At 35.3% G+C, this 19,777-nt stretch overlaps 1 protein-coding gene across 4 annotated transcripts; it reads left to right on the top strand.

Moving 5' to 3' along the window:
* Positions 1-1,708: 1,708 nt before the first annotated feature.
* LOC116167414 lies at positions 1,709-7,820 on the top strand. Of its 4 annotated transcripts, none has more exons than XR_004144523.1 (6): positions 1,709-2,880; positions 3,742-5,350; positions 5,404-6,500; positions 7,258-7,318; positions 7,366-7,650; positions 7,701-7,820. XR_004144523.1 is itself a non-coding variant. In XM_031482776.1 (6 exons), the coding sequence occupies exons 2-5, from the start codon at positions 5,248-5,250 to the stop codon at positions 7,626-7,628; spliced, it is 1,524 nt and encodes a 507-aa protein (XP_031338636.1). In that variant the 5' UTR covers positions 1,709-2,166; positions 5,232-5,247; the 3' UTR covers positions 7,629-7,650; positions 7,701-7,820. The 4 variants fall into 3 exon arrangements, 2 of the variants coding, with proteins under 2 accessions (XP_031338636.1, XP_031338635.1); XM_031482776.1 differs by having other exon boundaries at positions 1,709-2,166; positions 5,232-5,350; XR_004144522.1 differs by having other exon boundaries at positions 1,709-5,350.
* Positions 7,821-19,777: the final 11,957 nt, after the last annotated feature.

Here is a 19,777-nt window from a genome sequence, read left to right as displayed (position 1 = left end):
AATATATATGCTAGCATTGTATAGTGTTCACGGCGAAGGCGGCACCATTGCTAACTTTGTTATTATTGCAGCTACCAAGTTGGTTATATTAGCAAAGATGAAGCGTTTTTTCTCACGATCGCAACCGTCGAATCAGAAAAATTTATTTGGTCCAGGGGAAAACGAATAAAAATAAAACAGTATTTTGAATTTTGATAAATCAGTTCAGGAAAAGTATTCAGCGCGACGCGTGAGGGAGGGGAGGCGACAATAAAAATAATGAGAAAAGGAAAACTACGCCGCGCCCCTTTCCTGCCCTGCGCCCCTTGGCGCTGCCAAGGCCGCCAAGTCCTTATTTACGCCACTGATTTTAAGGGGCACAGCAAAGATATGTAAATGTTTTTTACCCCCACCACTTCGAATGCAGGATGCCAGAAAATGATTTTCACACAATATTTTGTTTTTAAGAGCGTCATCATCCATGTCAAGCAATAACACATTACCACAATTTATAATCCATTGTTGACATCGAGAAGCATCTTTCACAGGAAATTTAAAAAAACTTAACTGTGGAGAATTTTTCCTTGAATTTTTACAGTTCACATATACACAACAGTGACTTGCACTTGTGACACTAAATCTTTCACTTGCCATTATTGTTTACGCTAAAGATTTAAACATAACGCAATTATTTAAACAAAGGTAAACTAAAAGTTCAACTTGGTATACTTCTATAAACACCAAATCCACGCATAGGCCGTCAGCCCAGCGTATAAATATAGACCATGATTGCGTACTGTATGCCGTATTCGTTTTTCATTTAATAATGGTAAATTAAAATGGTTTTTAAAAAAGATATCGCACCGATCAGATGTTATTTAGCTTTTGCTATACAATACAAATTTGTATTAAGTTTGGAACTTATTTAATATCGTATTTATAACTAAAATATTTATTTACGTTATAAGACCAAAAGTAAGATTTTCCGCTCGAAGTGTATAATGATGTGTAAAAAATGAACAAAAAATTATTTAAAAACTGTAAAAATGTTTATTTATATACAATGGAATATTTATTAATTATATTTATTTTTTTAACGGCTTCGGAATATTACAACTTTCATTCTGATTTATAAGATTAGTTTTTTTCTATAACCGTACGCTTTTTTGAAAAACATGCAATTTGACAATTATTCAATGTCAAATCAAATACTCAAGAGGTTATGTCATGTTTCAGTTTTTGAAATTAATACTTACATGATAAGCGTATAGAAAAAAATAGTGTATTATACACACTCTAAAAAATGAAAGTGAATTTACCCTTAAAAAGATGTGCATTTGCCCCTAAAGTAAAGGTACTTCTTCCAATAAGTAGTAGTTTTACTACATTAAGTTGGAGTTACCATAAGAAAGTGAATTTACCCTTAAAAAGATGTGCATTTGCCCCTAAGGTAAAGGTACTTCTTCCAATAAGCAGTAGTTTTACTACATTAAGTTGGTGTTACCATAAATATCATAATATATTCCCAATCTCACGCGTTTTTGTACTACAAGCCAGACATTTTCCTATTATCTTATGGTAAATTTTTTTCCACAAGATATTTTCACCTTCGAGATACGAAAACACCTTTTTTATAGTATTTCATCATAACATAATCTTACTTTTATAAATTCATTTACCCACTTAAAATGCAAATTCTGTTGTTGGATTTTTGAATCTGAGCCTATAAATTTACTCTTATAAGGGTTAATATTACTTATAAATTATTTTACGCCGGTAGACTTTACATTGAAGAATCAATTCAATATATTTTGATTGACCTGCACAATGGTATTAACAGGGAAATTACGCGATTGGATTTAGGATTTACTCTGTAAACAGGATCTGCTACTAACCTAGCTCAATTCCAAAGACTAACAAATTCTTATGATAAGCGATGAGATCATTTCCTCTGACAAAATACAGTGCTCCTGTGTAAGCGTAAACGCGCTATCAGCAAAAACAATAAAATGCGACTACGAGGCTGGCGACATTATAACCGCTTTAAAAATAAGTGAGCTGAATTGCACCTTTTCAACTACGAGTAACGAGTGCCTTTATAATACTGAATTAGTGAATTTAGACCGTGTCGGTATATCGTTCATAGTGGTTGTGGTTCTCTGGTGCCGTTTGGTTACGGACGTATATGTAAGTAAATATTACCATTTAATTCCTTAATTTTCATGGCGCCTGTATTTAAATGTTGTACTTGTACGCGACATTTTTCAACAATCGAACTGTACAATACACACCAGTATCTGCACAGAAACATAGTTAATGTGCGATATTACTGCAAGTACGAAAAATGTTACTTACAGTATAGTAACTATAAAAGCTTTAAGATGCATTTGTATAGAACTCATATGAAAAAAAAGGTTAAAATTCGCAATGCCACTGTTAGCGACACGTACATTTGCAATGTAGAAAATTGTAACTTCCCAGCTACTAGTAATCATAATCAGTTTTTGTCACATATGTATAACCATATTAAAAATAATATTGATATAAAATGCCCTTTTTCGAATTGTGCTTACACAAAAAAATTTTCTCGTGTTTCAAATTTTAAATCTCATTTTTATAGAAACCATTACAATGCCACAGAGACAAAAACAGATAAGAATACCTCGTCACTTAGTATTGTAACCCCCGAAGATATTAATCCATTTTTAAACGATATAAGCATACCTGAGGACGATACAGACTATAATGAAAATGGCGATTTTGAATTGGCCCTAAAGAATACGTATGTACATTCGTTGGCAAATACTTATTTGACTTTACAAGCCAAGCATTTTTTAACAGATAGTGCATTGCAAACATTAATTGATGGGATATCGGATATTTACGACATTAGCCAAAAAAATGTATGCAGCTTCCTTAAAGCTAAAAAAATATCTCCGGATGTTATTAAGGTCGTAAAAAACCAAAATTTATTTGATCACGCACACAATTCTGCAAATGGTGTATTAAGGTCTCCTTACATAAGAAAAAAATTTTACAAAAAGGAGTTTAATTACGTAGAACCTGTTGAAGTATTACTAGAGAAGAGTGGCAAAAAAAAGGTGTTTTTTATGTATATCCCAATATTAGAAACCATAAAAGTCTTAATGGCAAACACTAATTTTTATGATCAATGGAAAACCATAAGAACTTGTCAGAAAAACGTATATACGGACTTTTTTGATGGCGAATGTTACCGCAATAGTACATTTTTTAAGGATAATCCGTCAGCTTTTCAGATCATACTTTATCAAGACGCATTTGAGATATGTAATCCATTGGGTTCGTCCAGGAAAATTCACAAGATTGTTGGAATATACATGACGATTGCAAATGTACCTTCCTACAACAGAAGCAAAACTGACCATATTCAGTTAGTTGCGCTGTGTTACGAAAGTTCAATTAAAAAGTTTGGTTTTGATAAAGTTATGGATATTATTATTCGAGATATTAACATTTTGGAATTAGAAGGAATTTTAATAAAAGATGAGATCATAAAGGGTACAGTGGTTGCAGTTTGCGGTGACAACTTAGGAAGTCATCAAATTGGTGGTTTCGTGGAAAATTTTAGTACGAGTAGTCATATGTGCCGATACTGCGAAATTAGTAAAAAACTAATGTCGGTTCAAAATAGTTACACCGACCCCATTTCATTAAGAACTCAACACTCATATGAAATAGATGTGGCTATTGCAGCGACATCAGGCGAGCCGTCAAAAGGTGTTAAATTCGATTCTGTTTTAAATAAGTGTATGTTTTTCCATGTTTGTAACCCCGGTTTGCCTCCATGTTTGGCTCATGATGTTTATGAAGGAGTGTTGCAATGTGACTTTATGCTTTGCTTGAATAATCTTATTGCAAAAAAGTATTTTACCTACGATTATTTTAACGACAAAATACAAAAAATAAGGTTTATCTCTGAATCAAAGTATGAAAATATACCTACAATTAAAAAGTCTGAAAAATTACCCGGTAATGCATCAGAAAATTGTAGGATACTTCAAATATTTCCCTTTGCTTTACATGAACTCTCTTTCGAGGACGAACCCGCGTGGGAAATGTTGTTAAAATTGCGCGAAATTAATTTACTATTAATGGCGCCAAAACTGTCGGTGATTCATATAGCACATTTGCGCTTAATGATTTACGATTATATAGAATTGAGAACCACACTGTTTTCAAATACACCTTTAAGACCAAAACATCATTACTTAAAACACTACCCGTTTCTAATAAAAAAATTTGGGCCATTGAAACATTTGTGGACTCTCAGATTTGAAAGCAAACACCTTTATTTTAAAAATGTCTTGAAGCATTCTCCAAATTTCAAAAATGTGCTTCATACTCTATCCGAAAGGCATCAATTATTGCAAAGTCAAATTATGACGCACGGATATGGAACCGTTTTTACTAACAAAGCGACTTCTGACGATGCTGTTCCATATGTCTCTGAAGATTTTGAGCTTGTGGTAGCAGCATGCATATCTAATTCATCACCATTACCACTAAACCAAAAACTTTTAGTATCGCAAAGAGTGACATTTCGAGGTATAACTTTTAGCAAAAATATGTATGTATGTATAGCTAAAACAGAAGACGATGACTTTGTATTATGTCGTATTAAACATATAATAGTCAATGAGTTCTATACTAACTTACTGTTTGTTGGAAATGAAGTTAAAATCACTCGGAACAAGGCTTTAGGTCTGTTCGAAGAAACTGAAAAAGTAAATAATAATGTTATTACTGGGTGTAATTTTGGTGACCTGTTATCACATGAACCGTTATTTGTGTATTTAAGTTCCAGTAATAAGTTATTATTTTCGTTTAAATCGGCACCATTCGAATATTCAGATTAATTTTTTTCATGCTTACGGTAGTATCTCTCATGATCCAATTTTTTTGTCTTATATACACTTTGTATTTTTGTCAAATTTCTTTGTTTTGTATTTTGAATGAAATGTCATTGGAATTGTTTATTTTATATTATTTTATTATTTTATTTTACTGCATATGTTGACATAACATAAATTTAATTTTAGTTAAGTTTAAAACTAATTATATGGAAAATTTGGTAAAAAGCGTAATGTCAAAAGTGTGGGTGGGTGGACTTTGCCACCTCAGTGCATTATGCATTTTACAAAGATGCAATTGTGATTATAATCTTATAATCTCACCTGTAAGAGATGTTTGTTTTTTACTTTTGTTCGCAGTCAATCTTCTGTAAAAATGGCGTATATATTCAAAACGTGGAATGTAAGGCGTACAGCAAAAAAAGTCGTTTTCCTGAACGAATCTACATCAGAATTGTGCAAAACACTCATTGTTGAAGGTATATAACGTGTTTCAATGTTTTTACATAGTATTTTTATTAATTTGTTATAGCTTCCAAAAAACTTAATATTAACGGAGTACGCTTAGTTTTGGAATCTGATGGGACCGAAATAGATGACGACGAAGTTGTAAAAATACTTCATAAGGAAATTTTTCTTGTGCTAGAGGAAACTGAAGAATGGAGTAGAGCAGCGGATGACACGCATCTGAGTATGCATTCGCATGATTCCGCTTCATCTGCATTAACTGTGGAAAACCTATCTGAATTTGATACTGACAGTGGTAGCACAAGGGCATCCACGCCAAGCTCTTGTAGTAGTCGTACAATAAGTGAAAATACGTGGCTGTCATTCAAAATTCCATACGAAAAGATGAGTTCTACAGCAATGAAGAATTTTGAAAATGGTGTACGTTGTCGTCAGTCAATAAAAGACATGATACATTTGGTTACTGACGAAATGCTCGAAGTGGCCGAAGGCTTTGTTCCCAACACAGCATGCAAAATTATTGCAAGAAAACTCGTAGATAAATTCCCTAAAATTTTTCAAGATAGAGACGACGATGGCACTGTGATCGGAGACGGCGCAATTACAACATACAATCAGGTGAAAGAAAGAATTAAGTACGTAACAGCTTCAAGAAAACGACTACAGCGACCGAAAAATAACCCAATTCCCGTCAACAAAAGAAGAAAAATGATGAACTTGAAATCTGGATGTGTAAGTTGGCAACCAGAAATACAAAATAATTTGACCAACGATGACATGGAAAATTACCTTAGAACAGCCGATTTTGAAACTTTTGACGAGATAACACAAGACATGATGAACAAATCGTATCCTAAGCAACGTTTATTTTTAAATAGTTTACCACCACCATCACTGCAGAGTATTAAAGAAACATGGCCGATCTTATTATGCAAAAATGGAATATATTTTCATTACCAAAAACTAATGGGCCATAGCATTAATAATTTAACAGACACTTTAATTGCAAAATCTAACAAGTTTTTTACTTTTGGACTGAATAAGAAATGGATTAAGGAAATTCCCGTTGATAGGGAAGAGGATGAAGTAATTGTGACCGTCTTGCAGATTATCGTGAAATACTTTCAGGAAACTTTAACAGTTTTATACTGCAATATTCGTGTAAGTATTTTTGTATTATTACAGTATGGAAGAAGAGGTGTGGCTTGAGTGAATGTTTTGTTGACGGCCAATTTATCGGTCTTTATATGGCAAGCAATTTTATTTGGAAACGATGGTTTCCGTCATGTATTTACTTGTCAAATGAAGATAGGTATAATGGCGTTACCTAATATAAAATATATATAGTGTGTTAAAAGAATTTCCGATATTATGTCATTAATCTCGTGCAGTCTGTTTTCGAATATGTTTTAATAGTAACAAAAATGTGCAGTCGTGCATATTTTTTATGAGTACTAAACGTGGATAAAATATTGGACTTTATTTTGAAACACTGTATATGCACCGTGCCTAAGATAAGAATGTCTATCATGGGAAACCATAGAAAATAGGACAATGGTCAAATAATGGAAAAGTGGAGCAATTAAAGTGTCTTCCGAATATTCACCGATTTTGCTTTTATTTTTTTCTGAATGAAATCTAAAAAAATTTAAAACACTTGCATTGTCATTTTTTGAGCTCTACAAGACATCGTTGGGAGATTTTTAGTTTCGTTTCAGAGAAATCATAATCTTTATTTTTTATATAACCCGCAAAAAAGTACATATTATATTGCGTAAAATTTTTTATTTCGAATACAACGATGTATGATACAAAATAAAACAAAAGTTGAAAACTGTTGGTTTCCACATGATGGTGCGCTCTGGAAAATGGAAAAAATTTCCTTTCTATTTTAACTGAATGTTTTTTTTACTTCTAGGACGAATCTGATATTGAGTCTACGACGACAAACGCTCCTGCTATTGCATGTTTACAGAGTGGTTAGTATATAATGTCTGTGAAAATGCAGTCAGTTTTGTCTTTTTAGCTGTAGATGATGACCAAAAAACATATCTGGTCGTAATGGAAGGTCAGAAAGTTAACTCTAATTGCAATTTAAGGAGTGCGCTGCAGCAAATGTTTGCGTTATATTACATTTTTAACCTGGAGTATCCCAAACAAATTGCGAATACAATGGAATTGATACAGAGTTACTTTCTAAAAATTCACCCACAGCAAGGCACACGCAATAGAAAATCGTGTGCGAAAGCAAAGATAGCCACTTTTTTAAACAAACTGCGAGATGAATAGGCAACGAGATTATAGATTATACGTAAGTATATTCAAAATGTTTTAAGTATTTACATTTTTTTTTATTTTTAGGTTCAGGAAGATGAAGTTTTGTTTCATTTAGTGTATATAGGTATATATTTTTAAGTTATAAGTTAGGTACTGTTTTTTATTTGTATTATTTTTGATTTTATTATATATACATAGTACGTGCATTATTTTATTATCTTTTGAGGGAATTGAAGATAAACTGTTCCGTGCTCGACTGCAGTGTTCAAGCCTAGTCAACGTAACATAGTTACTCACTAAGTGGATTGATAAAGACACTAAACCTTCCCCATACTTCTTTTAATTATTTCAGGTATTAGATTAAAAGCATTAGGTGACAGCGACTATAGTTTCGACCCGAAGGTCATTTTCAAGCTGAAATATTATAATTTGAAACAATGACTAAGTGGATTTCTTTAATTTAAACAATTGTTTTATAATATGTGAGGACAAAAAGTTTTTAAATTGTTAATATTGTTATTGTTCCCATGTTCTAATTAGTAATTTTTCCCCGTAAGTATAACTATTTTCTAGACTCGTTTTTAACACATGTTTTACAGCATATTGATAACCAAATGTACCATTTTAATATGTAATTTTCAACCACCTTTATATGTTCCTTTAAACTTAAGGTAGGTCACCTAGGTCTTAGTCATTGTTTCAAATTATAATATTTCAGCTTGATAATGACCTTCGGGTCGAAACTATAGTCGCTGTCACCTAATGCCTTTAATCTAATACCTGAAATAATTAAAAGAAGTATGGGGAAGGTTTAGTGTCTTTATCAATCCACTTAGTCAATATCACCCCTTTTTGAGTCGTTATAAGATGGATAGCTACCAATAGTTACTCACATATATACTGCGAATATCTTCAATGCTTTATAATTTTTGAGAAAAAATTTCGTAATTTTTAACTGCAAAATTACTGTGGCAATTTAAACAAATGAATAAATTTATAATATATTTAGGTATTTATTTTAAGTAGGTAAATTTCCCAAAGATTTTTCATTGTGTGTAAAATTACCAGGAAGCTTTACCTTCCAAATGTAATTTTTATGGCAATTTTCCTGTACATTTTTACTTCGTAGGTAAAATTACTGTGAAACTTACCCGACAAATGTAAATTTGTTAGGTAATATTACATTGCATGGACATTATTACTCCATATTTTTCACTATGAAAGGTAATATTACACGGCAAATGTAAATTTATTAGGTAATATTACATAGCATGGAAATTTACCCGATATATTTCACAATGAAAGGTAATATTACACTTTTTTAGGCAGAAATACTTTACAGAAAAAAATACCTTTAAGATAAGAGGTAACATAGTTGCCCCTTATTTTAAAGGTAAATTTCCCAAATGATTTTTATGAGTGCACGGTGGAAAATTAGATTTTAGCGCTCTCGCGATTGCTTCCCTCCGCTTCGCGTCGGGAATCAAACATCGCGCTCGCGCTAAAATCTACTACTTTTCCCCCTTGTATAATAAATAGCTATTAAAACCCATACATGAATATTGCTACGTACAGTACGCGATTAAAAAAGAGTTCTTATTTTCAATATTACTTTTTGACATTACTACCCACGAGAACCTTATGCATTTTTGTAAATAGTCTTTACAAGATGTAAATTTAGTTTTAAGTCATTTTCAAACCGTGCGCGATTATGTAATATATTACATAATTTATTTACATATATTTTTAAAGTTATAATATACAATGTGATCAAAAAATGCGTGACCGGAAAAAATCGATTATTAGGGTACATATTGCCAATATCTACTACTACTTTTGACATTCTTAAACGCGGTTTTAATATTTTATAAAATATACTGATATATGTATTTATTATAATATATGACATACGTGGTAGTAGATATTAGAAACATGTATCTTAAAAATCGATTTTTTTTGGTCAGGCATTTTTGATCACATTGTACTTAGTCCTAGCCGATTGGTATTCGAGTATTTTATGTAATAAATTATCAAAATATACGGTACAATATCATTGCAAATTTAATATTTTCTTTTATTTTAGTGATCGCACTACAGGTATACCGAAGATTTTCCGCCGGATTTGCTTTTTGCGAACTTCCTTTTTATAAACTCGGCATACGGATATCGTTATAAACAACTTAATAAACTTACACTTTTACTTTACATTTCAATTTATCATAATCGCATGCATAGGTAGTAATCAAATATCCAAAGAGTATACCGTACGCGATCTTGGTCTAAATTTATACGATGGGCTAACAAAAGATGTAATACCTACACACTTTTTTCACTATCCGCACATACAAATTTATCCGCTAATAGTTTTATAGTTGATACTGCAATAATGATTATTATTTTACTAGTTTTTACAAACACGATTTAGGCACATTAAACGCATGTATAGGCTCCGGGTACAGGGTACGGCGGGTACTACAAAACCTTTAGAGTTTAGACATTACATTTCAATTACAATACGATTTCGTGTTTATTCTCGTACCTCGCTTAACACGTAAGATAAATCAGGGGACAGCTGATTTTGCAAAATTCTGCATAATGAAACAATAAATGTGTGCGGTGAAGAGTCGGCATCTTTGATGCACGGCGTCTTGCACGACGTTGTTTATCTTACACATGAAATTAAATGCTGACGTTTGAATTTGCGCAATTATTTCACTGCGGCACAGATATGTGATACCTATGTCTTTTATCTATGACTGCAGACTATCTTATAATTAAATACTTAAACTTGAGCTGATCGGTTATTATGTATGCTTATAAATTTCTACTACGGACCTGGATTTTAAAAGTGCTATTAGGTACGTAGAAATCTGCGAGGAAGTATGAGATAATTGCGTTTTAGTTCATGTACCATGCTGCAGATGGACGATGCAAACTATCCTAACGAGTAGAACATGCAATCGGCGCAAATTGTGCCGCGTGGTTGTCTATCTTCCTCGTTATATGTTAATCAATGATATGACTTAGGGTCGCAACGCTTGCAGCTTCCAAAATTTCATTTGGGGTATCTGAACTGTCGCTATCACCCATTTTGATACGCACAAAACACACGCAAAGATGCTAATTATAATTTATTACATACGACAGGAAATGCTTTGTTTTTAATTGTCTAAGATAACTATGATTTTCAGGAAAAATATGTTTATGAGCAAATTTTTGGATTCTTTTTTGATGATCGCCTAAAAAATGTTGTGTGCACCTTGGCCAAAAGTGATTTGTTAGGCCTCATCTGAATTGCGGCCTCGGCTACCGCCTCGGCCACAAACAGCAGCTTCGGCCAAAAAAGATCACTTTTACGGCCTTGGTACACAAATAACTATTGTTGAACTAATATAATATTTCTACAGAAGTGTAGAATATTAATTACACGGTGTTTTTTTAAGACGGGTCATACGACAATGTAAAGGCCTTGAGCTCGGCGTTTAGTTATTTAAAATTTACATTGCATCAATTATTGCAATAATTATTGTTTCGGTAATAGCTTCCTCGCGAATCATTTCCCATAGTACTGTAGAAATTGTTTCTAAATGAACAATTATTTTATTCAAATCAGATATAAACGTATAAGATTACAATCGGTGCTCGAATTGTGTTCCACCGGCAACCAAACAATACCCGATACTCCGCACTGAATAGCTCGCATACCACTGGGCTACCGTGTCCACTCTTGTACAAATGGTACTACATGAACATCTAATTTCCAGCAGCGGAGTACATGTTACTGCTTCGTTGATGCAGTTTGAGGGATTGAGATCGATAACTGTCAGTGAAATAACTAATGGCAAGGCCAAGATTTGGGAACAATTGGGGCAATGTAAATTTTCCTATGGCCCATTTTAAATAACTCACCATTGTCATTTGGCTCATCTTAAAAAACACCCTGTATAAGCATATAAGTATAATACTTCAAATAGCACGGAAATTATTCTTCCCCAATATGATTTGGACTTGGACCCTTTCAGGAGAAATACCCCGACCTAATCAGTTATCCGATCCTGTATACATTATAAGCATTATATAGGTACTAAACATAAACGTTCACACAGCATTTTGAGTAACGCAACTGCGCATGAGCATTCAGCATTTGTAAATGATTTCCCTTGAATACCTTTGATTTCCTTCTAGATTTCCTTGATTTCCAATGATTTCCCGTGATTTCCCGCGATTTCTCTTGATTTCCTCCGATTTCTAGTAATTTCATCATGACTTCCTCGTGATTTCCTCACTAGTGTACCGAGATTTCCCCTGCGAATTACCCCTCGCTTTATTCCATCATTACCTCCACCTCGGACGCCGTGTCTCTACAAAATTCCCTCAACAACGTTCTTCGGTGGTGTAGCAGGAACGATATGAGCCTAAACGTATCTAAATGTCATGTCATGCGTTTTCACCGTTGCGCAAAGCCATACCAGTTCGACTACTATTTAGGTAGGGGAAGGTGACCTAATACGGGATACTTAAGGTTTAAGGTGGTTTATACGTTTTCCTGTAACTTTTAAATTGTGGGCGGTCCGTTTTGTTGCCGGCGTGGGGGGTATTGCAGCCGCACTCCGCAGTCATCCTACCTCTTTGCATTTTATAAATCGATCGAGAACTTGGCGACGGAATATCGTAGAACCTTCGGATTTTCCGCGTGAGATTCGCACTATCGTGTTTATTCCTGGATCGCTTAATCTGAAAGCTGAAAGCCATTCCCTTTCAAGTCAAGAATGTATGAATGTAGGTTTTATATGAAAATGCGTTTTATAAATCGACCGAGATCTCGACCCCTGATGAGCCACTAAACTTTAGGTTTTCGCTAATTGACAGCTGGGTATAGTCTATACAGGGTGATTATTAAACATGCGGCAAAAATTTAAAGAGCTTTGTTTCTTTTTGAAAATTTGAGAAATTTGATTAATTTGAATTTTAGTGAATCGATGAGGAGAAGATTGGATTCTTGCATCCGAGCGGGGGGTAGTCAGAGCGTACAGAACGAACTATGCTAAATTTTTTTTATGAGAAATTTGGCCATCTGGTCTACGTAAAAACGTTTCAATTTTGGCAGCATCTTGGTTGTCCAAAAATCTGTGTCCGCAAGTAGCCCATGGGGTGTCCACACAATGAAGTAATAATATTTATGGGTTTTTCGTAGACCAAATACACCATTTTTTAGTGACATGTATGGCAGTTTCCCATTGGTTATAGCGTCTTGAGGTGTCATCTTCGCGATGCTTTTAGGGCACTTAATTTCCACTATGCCATCGCGTCCTATTAATCCATCAGGGCTAGCTGCCAAAAATTGGTGTTGCTGATGTACGAAAATACCACACTCCTCAATAAATAAATTATATAGCTCCGAAAAACTCCTCTTAGCTATTGGTTCTTTTTCGGATCCCCACTGTGTTGCCTCATTCCCTCGGAAACCGGAAAACACCATCCTTTTTGCTAATACATCAAACGTAGCCTCATTTCTTCTTGTTACAACGGGACCAAAGTTTGACGCAGTCAATCTATTAATACGTTCTTCCGTCCAACGAGGATTGGCACTTTGACCTATGGTCGCTCCTTCAATAGCCAAAATTTCTTCGTCACTTTTGTTAAACAAAGAAAAAAGTTCCACAAGTTTTGCTGCCTCTACTTCAGGATCCATTCCAACATCAACATCCCCATAATCTTGGTCAGGTCCGGCAGGGGCTGGTTTCTTTCTCCCGCAACTAGGAAAGAATCGCTTTCTGGCAGCCACTTTCGTTCGTCGTCTTGCTTCTTTACATAGATATTTATTAGTGTAATACCCTACACTGGCAGAACACATGTTTCTGTAGATGCGAGGAATATAAGTTCCTCTGCAGTTGAAAGAGACTGCGGCTGCATTGCACCTAACCGTATACCCATTCTTTATAGAAAAATTAATTCGTTTTCCACCCACGAACTTGTACGATTCTGCTTCGTTGTTGTTCATGTTGAGTAGTAGGCTATAAGCATTTTGTACAAGTCTGTTCCCGCAAGCTAATATGTCATCCATCAATCCACACGCTTCCATTTCCTTCACGAGATTTTCGTCGCCCGCACTTGAACCGCTGCAAAAATATGACTCACAGTTGGTATGATCCCCAAAGACATGTTTTGGACAGTTGTTTATATCTTTCGTAAGAAGCCTGATTTGGTCCTCTATCGATCGGTCTTCTTTGCTTCGAAAGAGAGCGGCTTTTTTCATTCCCCATCTAAGACGTTCAATTCGATTTTTCAGACCGTTTCTCAGCTTAATTGGAACCAACGTATTACGGGAGCTCATCCGATTCTTGGACAAATCATGCAGTTTAGATCTATAATTTCGTAGTATATGGTTTGTGCACTCTACCTTCCGAACCAACTGCTTGATACCGTAGGGTTTCTCATTCACATTTTTTTTATGAACACTGCTGTCCCCATCACCAATCAACCGTACATACTTTATACCATGCATTGCGACACTTTGTTTGAATCCCTCCACCTCCACGATTATATCCGCTTCCATGCCAGTGGATGAGCCATTCCAATTTTTGTAGCAAACATGGTTTAGTGGCTGAACTTCTTTAGTGGCAGCTTTAGCACAAATGGGACAGTATTTGTTACGAACAGCGATATAAAGCAGTTTTCCTGTTTTTGCACCGACAATACAACCCTGAAAGCATCATAATTAAACATGACTGCAGAGAAATGTATGCATTAAAAAGTATACCACTCCAGAGAGCGCAGAGTAGTTGGTTTTGTATGACCGTTTCGACCAAGCTCCATCAGCGACTACTGTGATTAAAGGATACCCATCGACATCAACTTCACCAATTTCCCGGGCCAAATCAGCTTCTTCCTTTCCTGCTTCTTCCATAGTCTCTATTGCAGTTTCCAAAATTTTTGAAGAAACTTCTTCAAAATGGGTATTATACCGTCTCTGGGATAAGGAGGGTATGTTCAAAATAGCATGTTGCTGCTCTAGTTGCGAAAAGCCAGACCCAGTAGAAATAGCGGCCCAAACTGCTGCAGAGTTCACATTCAGTTCCTTTCCTTCCTCTTTTTCCGAATGAATTTCCTTAGTTGTATTGCACATTCTACACTTGAAGATAAATGTAGAAGCAAGACCTTTTTGTTTTTCTGAAACGAAATCCATATGCCCGAAATGGCAGCTTACGCCAACTGGATGATGATCATTAATATCTTTCATCTGCTGGAATAAAAACTCTATGTCCACCATTCTGCGTCCACCTATTCCACATTGTGCAGTCGTTGGTTTTTCTATTTCCATTTCTATAGGAGGGCTGAATATAAAATAATAGAAAGAAATTATAAAACACTGCACAACATAGCAAGTGGCCTAAGAACAGCAATGAACAGAAATATGCTCTGCTATAGAAGTATCTTTACTAAGTGTGTAAAAAGAAAAAGTTTTAATATACAGGGTCTTCACAAAAAGGATACGTACTAAAGATATTTTTTAAATGATACACCCTGTCTTTTCACATGAAAACGGGGAGTGTATTAATTGTTTTTTTTATTCTATAGCTTATTTTATGTGTACCTACACTGTTGCTTGTTTTGATAATAGTTTTAGTAAATTAATGGAAACTTACAAATTTTCTTCATCTTCCTCTTCTCTTTCCGTGGAAATTGGGTCATGTAAAGGTTGGGGATACTTATCCGGAATTAAATTTTGTTTGTCTTACCCTGAGAACACAAGCTGTAATAATGAGTATCACTTGCACATTACTTGAATAATCGATAAAAAATGTGAACTACCCCCTACACTGAAAGTTACATTTTATATATATTTATTGGATGAGGCACGCGGTGTGGCTATACAAATCGTATAATTTGGTAGAGATTGATGTATAAAAGTACTAGAAAACCATATCCACCAAATACTTATTCGGGATATACGCAGGGTGAGTTTGGGATTGTGTCTGTCTGTCCGTCCGTCAATACGATAACTGCTAAACTCTTGGGCCGATTCGGTTCAAACTTTGCACAGTTGACGAGCCTATTGAAAATCATAGGGAATAATCTAGCGAAAGTCCGAACTCGATACATGACGTATAAGGAACGAAATATGTTGATTTCTATTATCTTGAGCCTCGTCTTGAGCGCACAGTTTTCCTGTTCTCGATTCACTCGAAGTCCTATAACTTTTGTTCCGGTTGAGCCTGCTTTCTGAAAATCGGTAGCGTCCTTTAAGGCGGCTAGGGACAGGCCATTCAAAATTTAAGCTGCGCCTACGCGAATAATTATATAGGCAACCAATCGTGCAATTCGACAAGTTTCACCAGGCATAAGTTACCTGCAAATGACCTCATCTTCCTACAATAAAACTAGATTCCAGACCCTCATTAGCGGCTATTCAACAAAAGTAACTGATTTATGGAATTTCAACTTTCTCCTGATGTTTTACAGTTTTACTAATACTGGAAACCTTTGAAAATAGAATAGGAAATCAAAGCTGAAAGCTCTACATACCTATATAAAAATATTACTAATGTATTACTTTCTAAGATTTCCTACTTAGGGGAGAGTGGTTGAAGATGACGCACCTAACAGGAATCGCTTACTGTTTTTTTATTTATTGCACGAACAATGCCAAATCCGTTAAATAACTATATGGCAGTGTTGGTAATTATTATATACCCACATTATTTTTTTTAGTCTCATAAAAACCTGGTAGGCATAACATTCTGAAAAAATTGCATTGCGTCGTCTTTTCCTTGGGGTTTGGGTAAGTTGACGCACTTATTAAAATGCACTATGGTGATAAAGGCTAACAAATTGACTCAAATAAAAATATATTATATAAAATTAAAATAAAACAAAACAACTAAAACCTTCATTTTACAAAGTAAAAGCTAAATTCAAGTAATAATGCCATTAAACACAGTAAAAACAAAACACTCAATTTTGGCATAAGTCACATACAAAACCTTTAGGAGAGTCAACACCGCTGCACACTGTGTGCCCAATAACCGCAAATAGTGCACCTATACCACATTTCATTTTTTGTTCCAGTGTCTCCACAAATAATACATTGGTCGTATTCAGAAGCATTGCTAATATCGTCCAGTTCATCGTCGTCACATATTTCTTTTTCGTCGACACTTATTTCACTGTCAGAGTCAGATTCCTTGTAAACTTTTCTCACAACTTTGCCTTTCTTCTTTGTTTTCACGGTTGCATTTATTTTCCCTGCTACTGCCATGGCTTTTCGGTTTCGTTTATTTTCTTTTTCCTCCAAATTCTGTTTGAAAAGGGTGCTAGTTAAGACTTCTGAATGCTGCTTTTTACGTACATTCTTCTCAATTTTCTTGGCCTGTGCTTTGGGTACAGGTAAAAGTGTTGAAATTGGAATTTGTTCCGGTATAAAATAAAGCTCTGTTGCTGACGGTACTGGTTGTTTGCTTGTTGATGGTAGCAAAGGCACTGATTGTGTGCTTGTAGATGGTTGTGGAGATAGTTCTTGAGGTAGATGTTTAGATGATGGTGATTGATGCAATTGAATTTCCTTTAAAGGTTGTTCACTCATAAAGCTATCGGCTGGTGCAAAATCTTCTTCTGAAAATTTTTCAGAATTAAGTGGATATATTCCAGCGGCGGCAAAACCTGAAACTCCTTTTTCCACATTTGCCACTTGCTCATATGCCACTTTAAAAATTTCGGCTACATCATGAGTTAATGTGTTTCCTTCTTGTGGGTTAGAAATTTTTCTCTTCAAAAATAGGTTACATTGTCTGCTGTATGCGTTTTTAAGTGGTCCAAAGAAAGTAAGGTCGAGGGGTTGCAAACTTATGTGATGTATGGGGCGGAATGCTAACCATAATTATTCCATGACTCTTACAGAATTCATAAATGGGCAATGAAATGTGGCTGGAATGATTATCCAATACAAGCAATACTGGATTATCAACAGTAGAAGATACCTTTGCTTGAAAATGTTTCAGCCACATTACAAAAACTTGTTCGTTGCTCCATCCATTTTTTGTGCACGTATAAATAGAACCAGAAGGTCCATTTTTTTGGAGATGAGGACTCATCCTCAGTCGAGGAAAAATAAATAAGGGGGGCACAAAGTTTCCTGTGGCACTGACAGCGCAGATCACGGTAATGTTTTTCCCACGTTCCCAGGAACAAATAGTACCAAACTGTTTCACACCAGTTGGTGCCAGCCTTTTACCGACTTCTTTTGGTGTTGTAGACACCCCTGTTTCGTCTACATTATATATCCGATCCGGGCCAAATTTGTTTTTTGTTAATACTTGTTCTAGATTATCAAAAAATCTATCAACCTCCAGTTTGTTAAAGGCAGACACCCTACTTATACTGGTCCCTTCCGGTTTTCTCAGAGAAATATCAGAATTCCTCTTAAGAAAACTTCTAAACCAGTCTGGCCCTGCCATCGCTGTTTCCTTATTAAAACGATGCTTGATATGATTTATTTCGGCATATTTGTAAGCCACCTGTCGTAACTCAGTGGGCGTTATTCCAAAGAATAACCTTGCGAGAGATTTTACTTGTTCGGCAATTTCCCGTTCTTGTTCTTTAGAGAAAATTGGAGCGCGCCCTAGTGCCTCAGATTTCCTGTCCTTAATTTTTCTTTTAATTCCCAAATGACGTCGCAAAGTTGCCTCATGTATTCCAAAATCTCGAGCAACTGCCCGGATTTTACGACCTTTCTCTATAGCATCAAGCGCAGAGTCAAGGGAAGCTTGGCTGAAGTTCCTCCTTTCCGTTTTTCTCTGGTACTTTCCCATCTAGGACGAAAGCAATTGTTGTAAGTTCGGTAAAAAAAATTGCTGGCAAAGATAACGCAACGGTCCACTGTGCGTCATCTTTACCAATATGAAACGCGTCATCTTTGCCAATGCGTAGCCATGACAAAAAAAAATTATTTAGCAAATTCTTCTAATGTTTATGAGTGCCGCAATTACTTAAATTAACAAACATAACATGCAATTCAAGTACATACCATCCCCTAGTTCTGACAATGTTAACAAAGCTACTTTTTGGAAACAAACTTCTTGAACACTACAATAACAATCAACACACTATCACGTTGGCGTCATGTTTAACACTAAGCGGTAGTAGGATTCGGTTGAAACTTTGCACTGACAGTCCTGGTTACGTAAGCAATGAAATTTCCCGCGCAATTCGAAATTTAAACTATTAAATGAGGCAGTTATGAGGTGCGTCATCTTACCAACTGCGCCATCTTAACCCACTCTCCCCTACTTCCTATATATAGGGATTTTGAGATTTGGACTTGGGTAATGAAGGGAACAATTTCCGAAACAAGAACAACTGGTCTTCAATTTTTGTGGTTCATAGCACAAATTTATTTAAACAATTATCACATCCGATCAAACTACGGCCCCATAGTCTAAATTTATATGATAACGATTTTCACAGGTGCGCGGATGTAAGAATAGCACTTTTCTTCAATTAGATGAACAGTTTTCGATATTTCGCATGGCTTCCGCAATGTAGCCCGGTATTTGCTGCGTTTTCAACCTTCTCCCATTTATCAAATTATATATCTGAATTCTGATCTAATTTACAACAAAATAACAAATAACAAAATATAGATTTTTGGAAATTTTCCACACGACATTCGCCTGATGCTTTACGAAAATAGTTTATTTGGCTAGCCGTCAAACCTAGAGTGTAATTATCAAAAGCATAGGTAGATTAAAAAATTATCAAAGTCCTCGTGTGGGATCGAAGAGAGATCAGCGCATTTTTGTATGGCAGATCAGCCACCATCAAAAAGATCTTATCGCAAGCTAACACAATCCCCTTTGTCGGTACCCACAATTCGCATTTAGATGAATTTGCTAAAAACTCTCCACAAAATACCTACTTCTCAATTTTTGGGGCACTTTTCATAGCTCTATTAGCCACACGAGAAAGAGAGATCGCGATTCGAGCTTTCAGAAACAAAATTCGCAGAGGAAGATACCTTTTGGGCGCCCTAAGTCAACTACCCCTCGCAGACGTGCGCCTTGTAAAATGAGGTTAATTTTGTACCCAGGAAAAAAACAAATTTTCGCCACGCTGTTGTTGTGTCCGTTTACAAGATCTTTCCAACGGCACCATTTTGAAAACAA

This window comes from Photinus pyralis, unplaced genomic scaffold (assembly GCF_008802855.1).
Source record: "Photinus pyralis isolate 1611_PpyrPB1 unplaced genomic scaffold, Ppyr1.3 Ppyr1.4_LG3b, whole genome shotgun sequence".
NCBI classification, from domain to species: Eukaryota; Metazoa; Arthropoda; class Insecta; order Coleoptera; family Lampyridae; genus Photinus; species Photinus pyralis.
The sequence above is the reverse complement of the archived record's forward strand: the minus strand, read 5'-3'. Positions and strand labels throughout refer to the sequence as shown.

Bases quoted from the DNA above. Each gene is read 5' to 3' on its own strand.
- LOC116167414 (XM_031482776.1), top strand. From the start codon at position 5,248: ATGGCGTATATATTCAAAACGTGGAATGTAAGGCGTACAGCAAAAAAA. The intron at 5,351-5,403 runs GTATATAACGTG...AATTTGTTATAG, and splicing joins CAAAACACTCATTGTTGAAG to CTTCCAAAAAACTTAATATT. The intron at 7,319-7,365 runs GTTAGTATATAA...TTGTCTTTTTAG, and splicing joins TATTGCATGTTTACAGAGTG to CTGTAGATGATGACCAAAAA.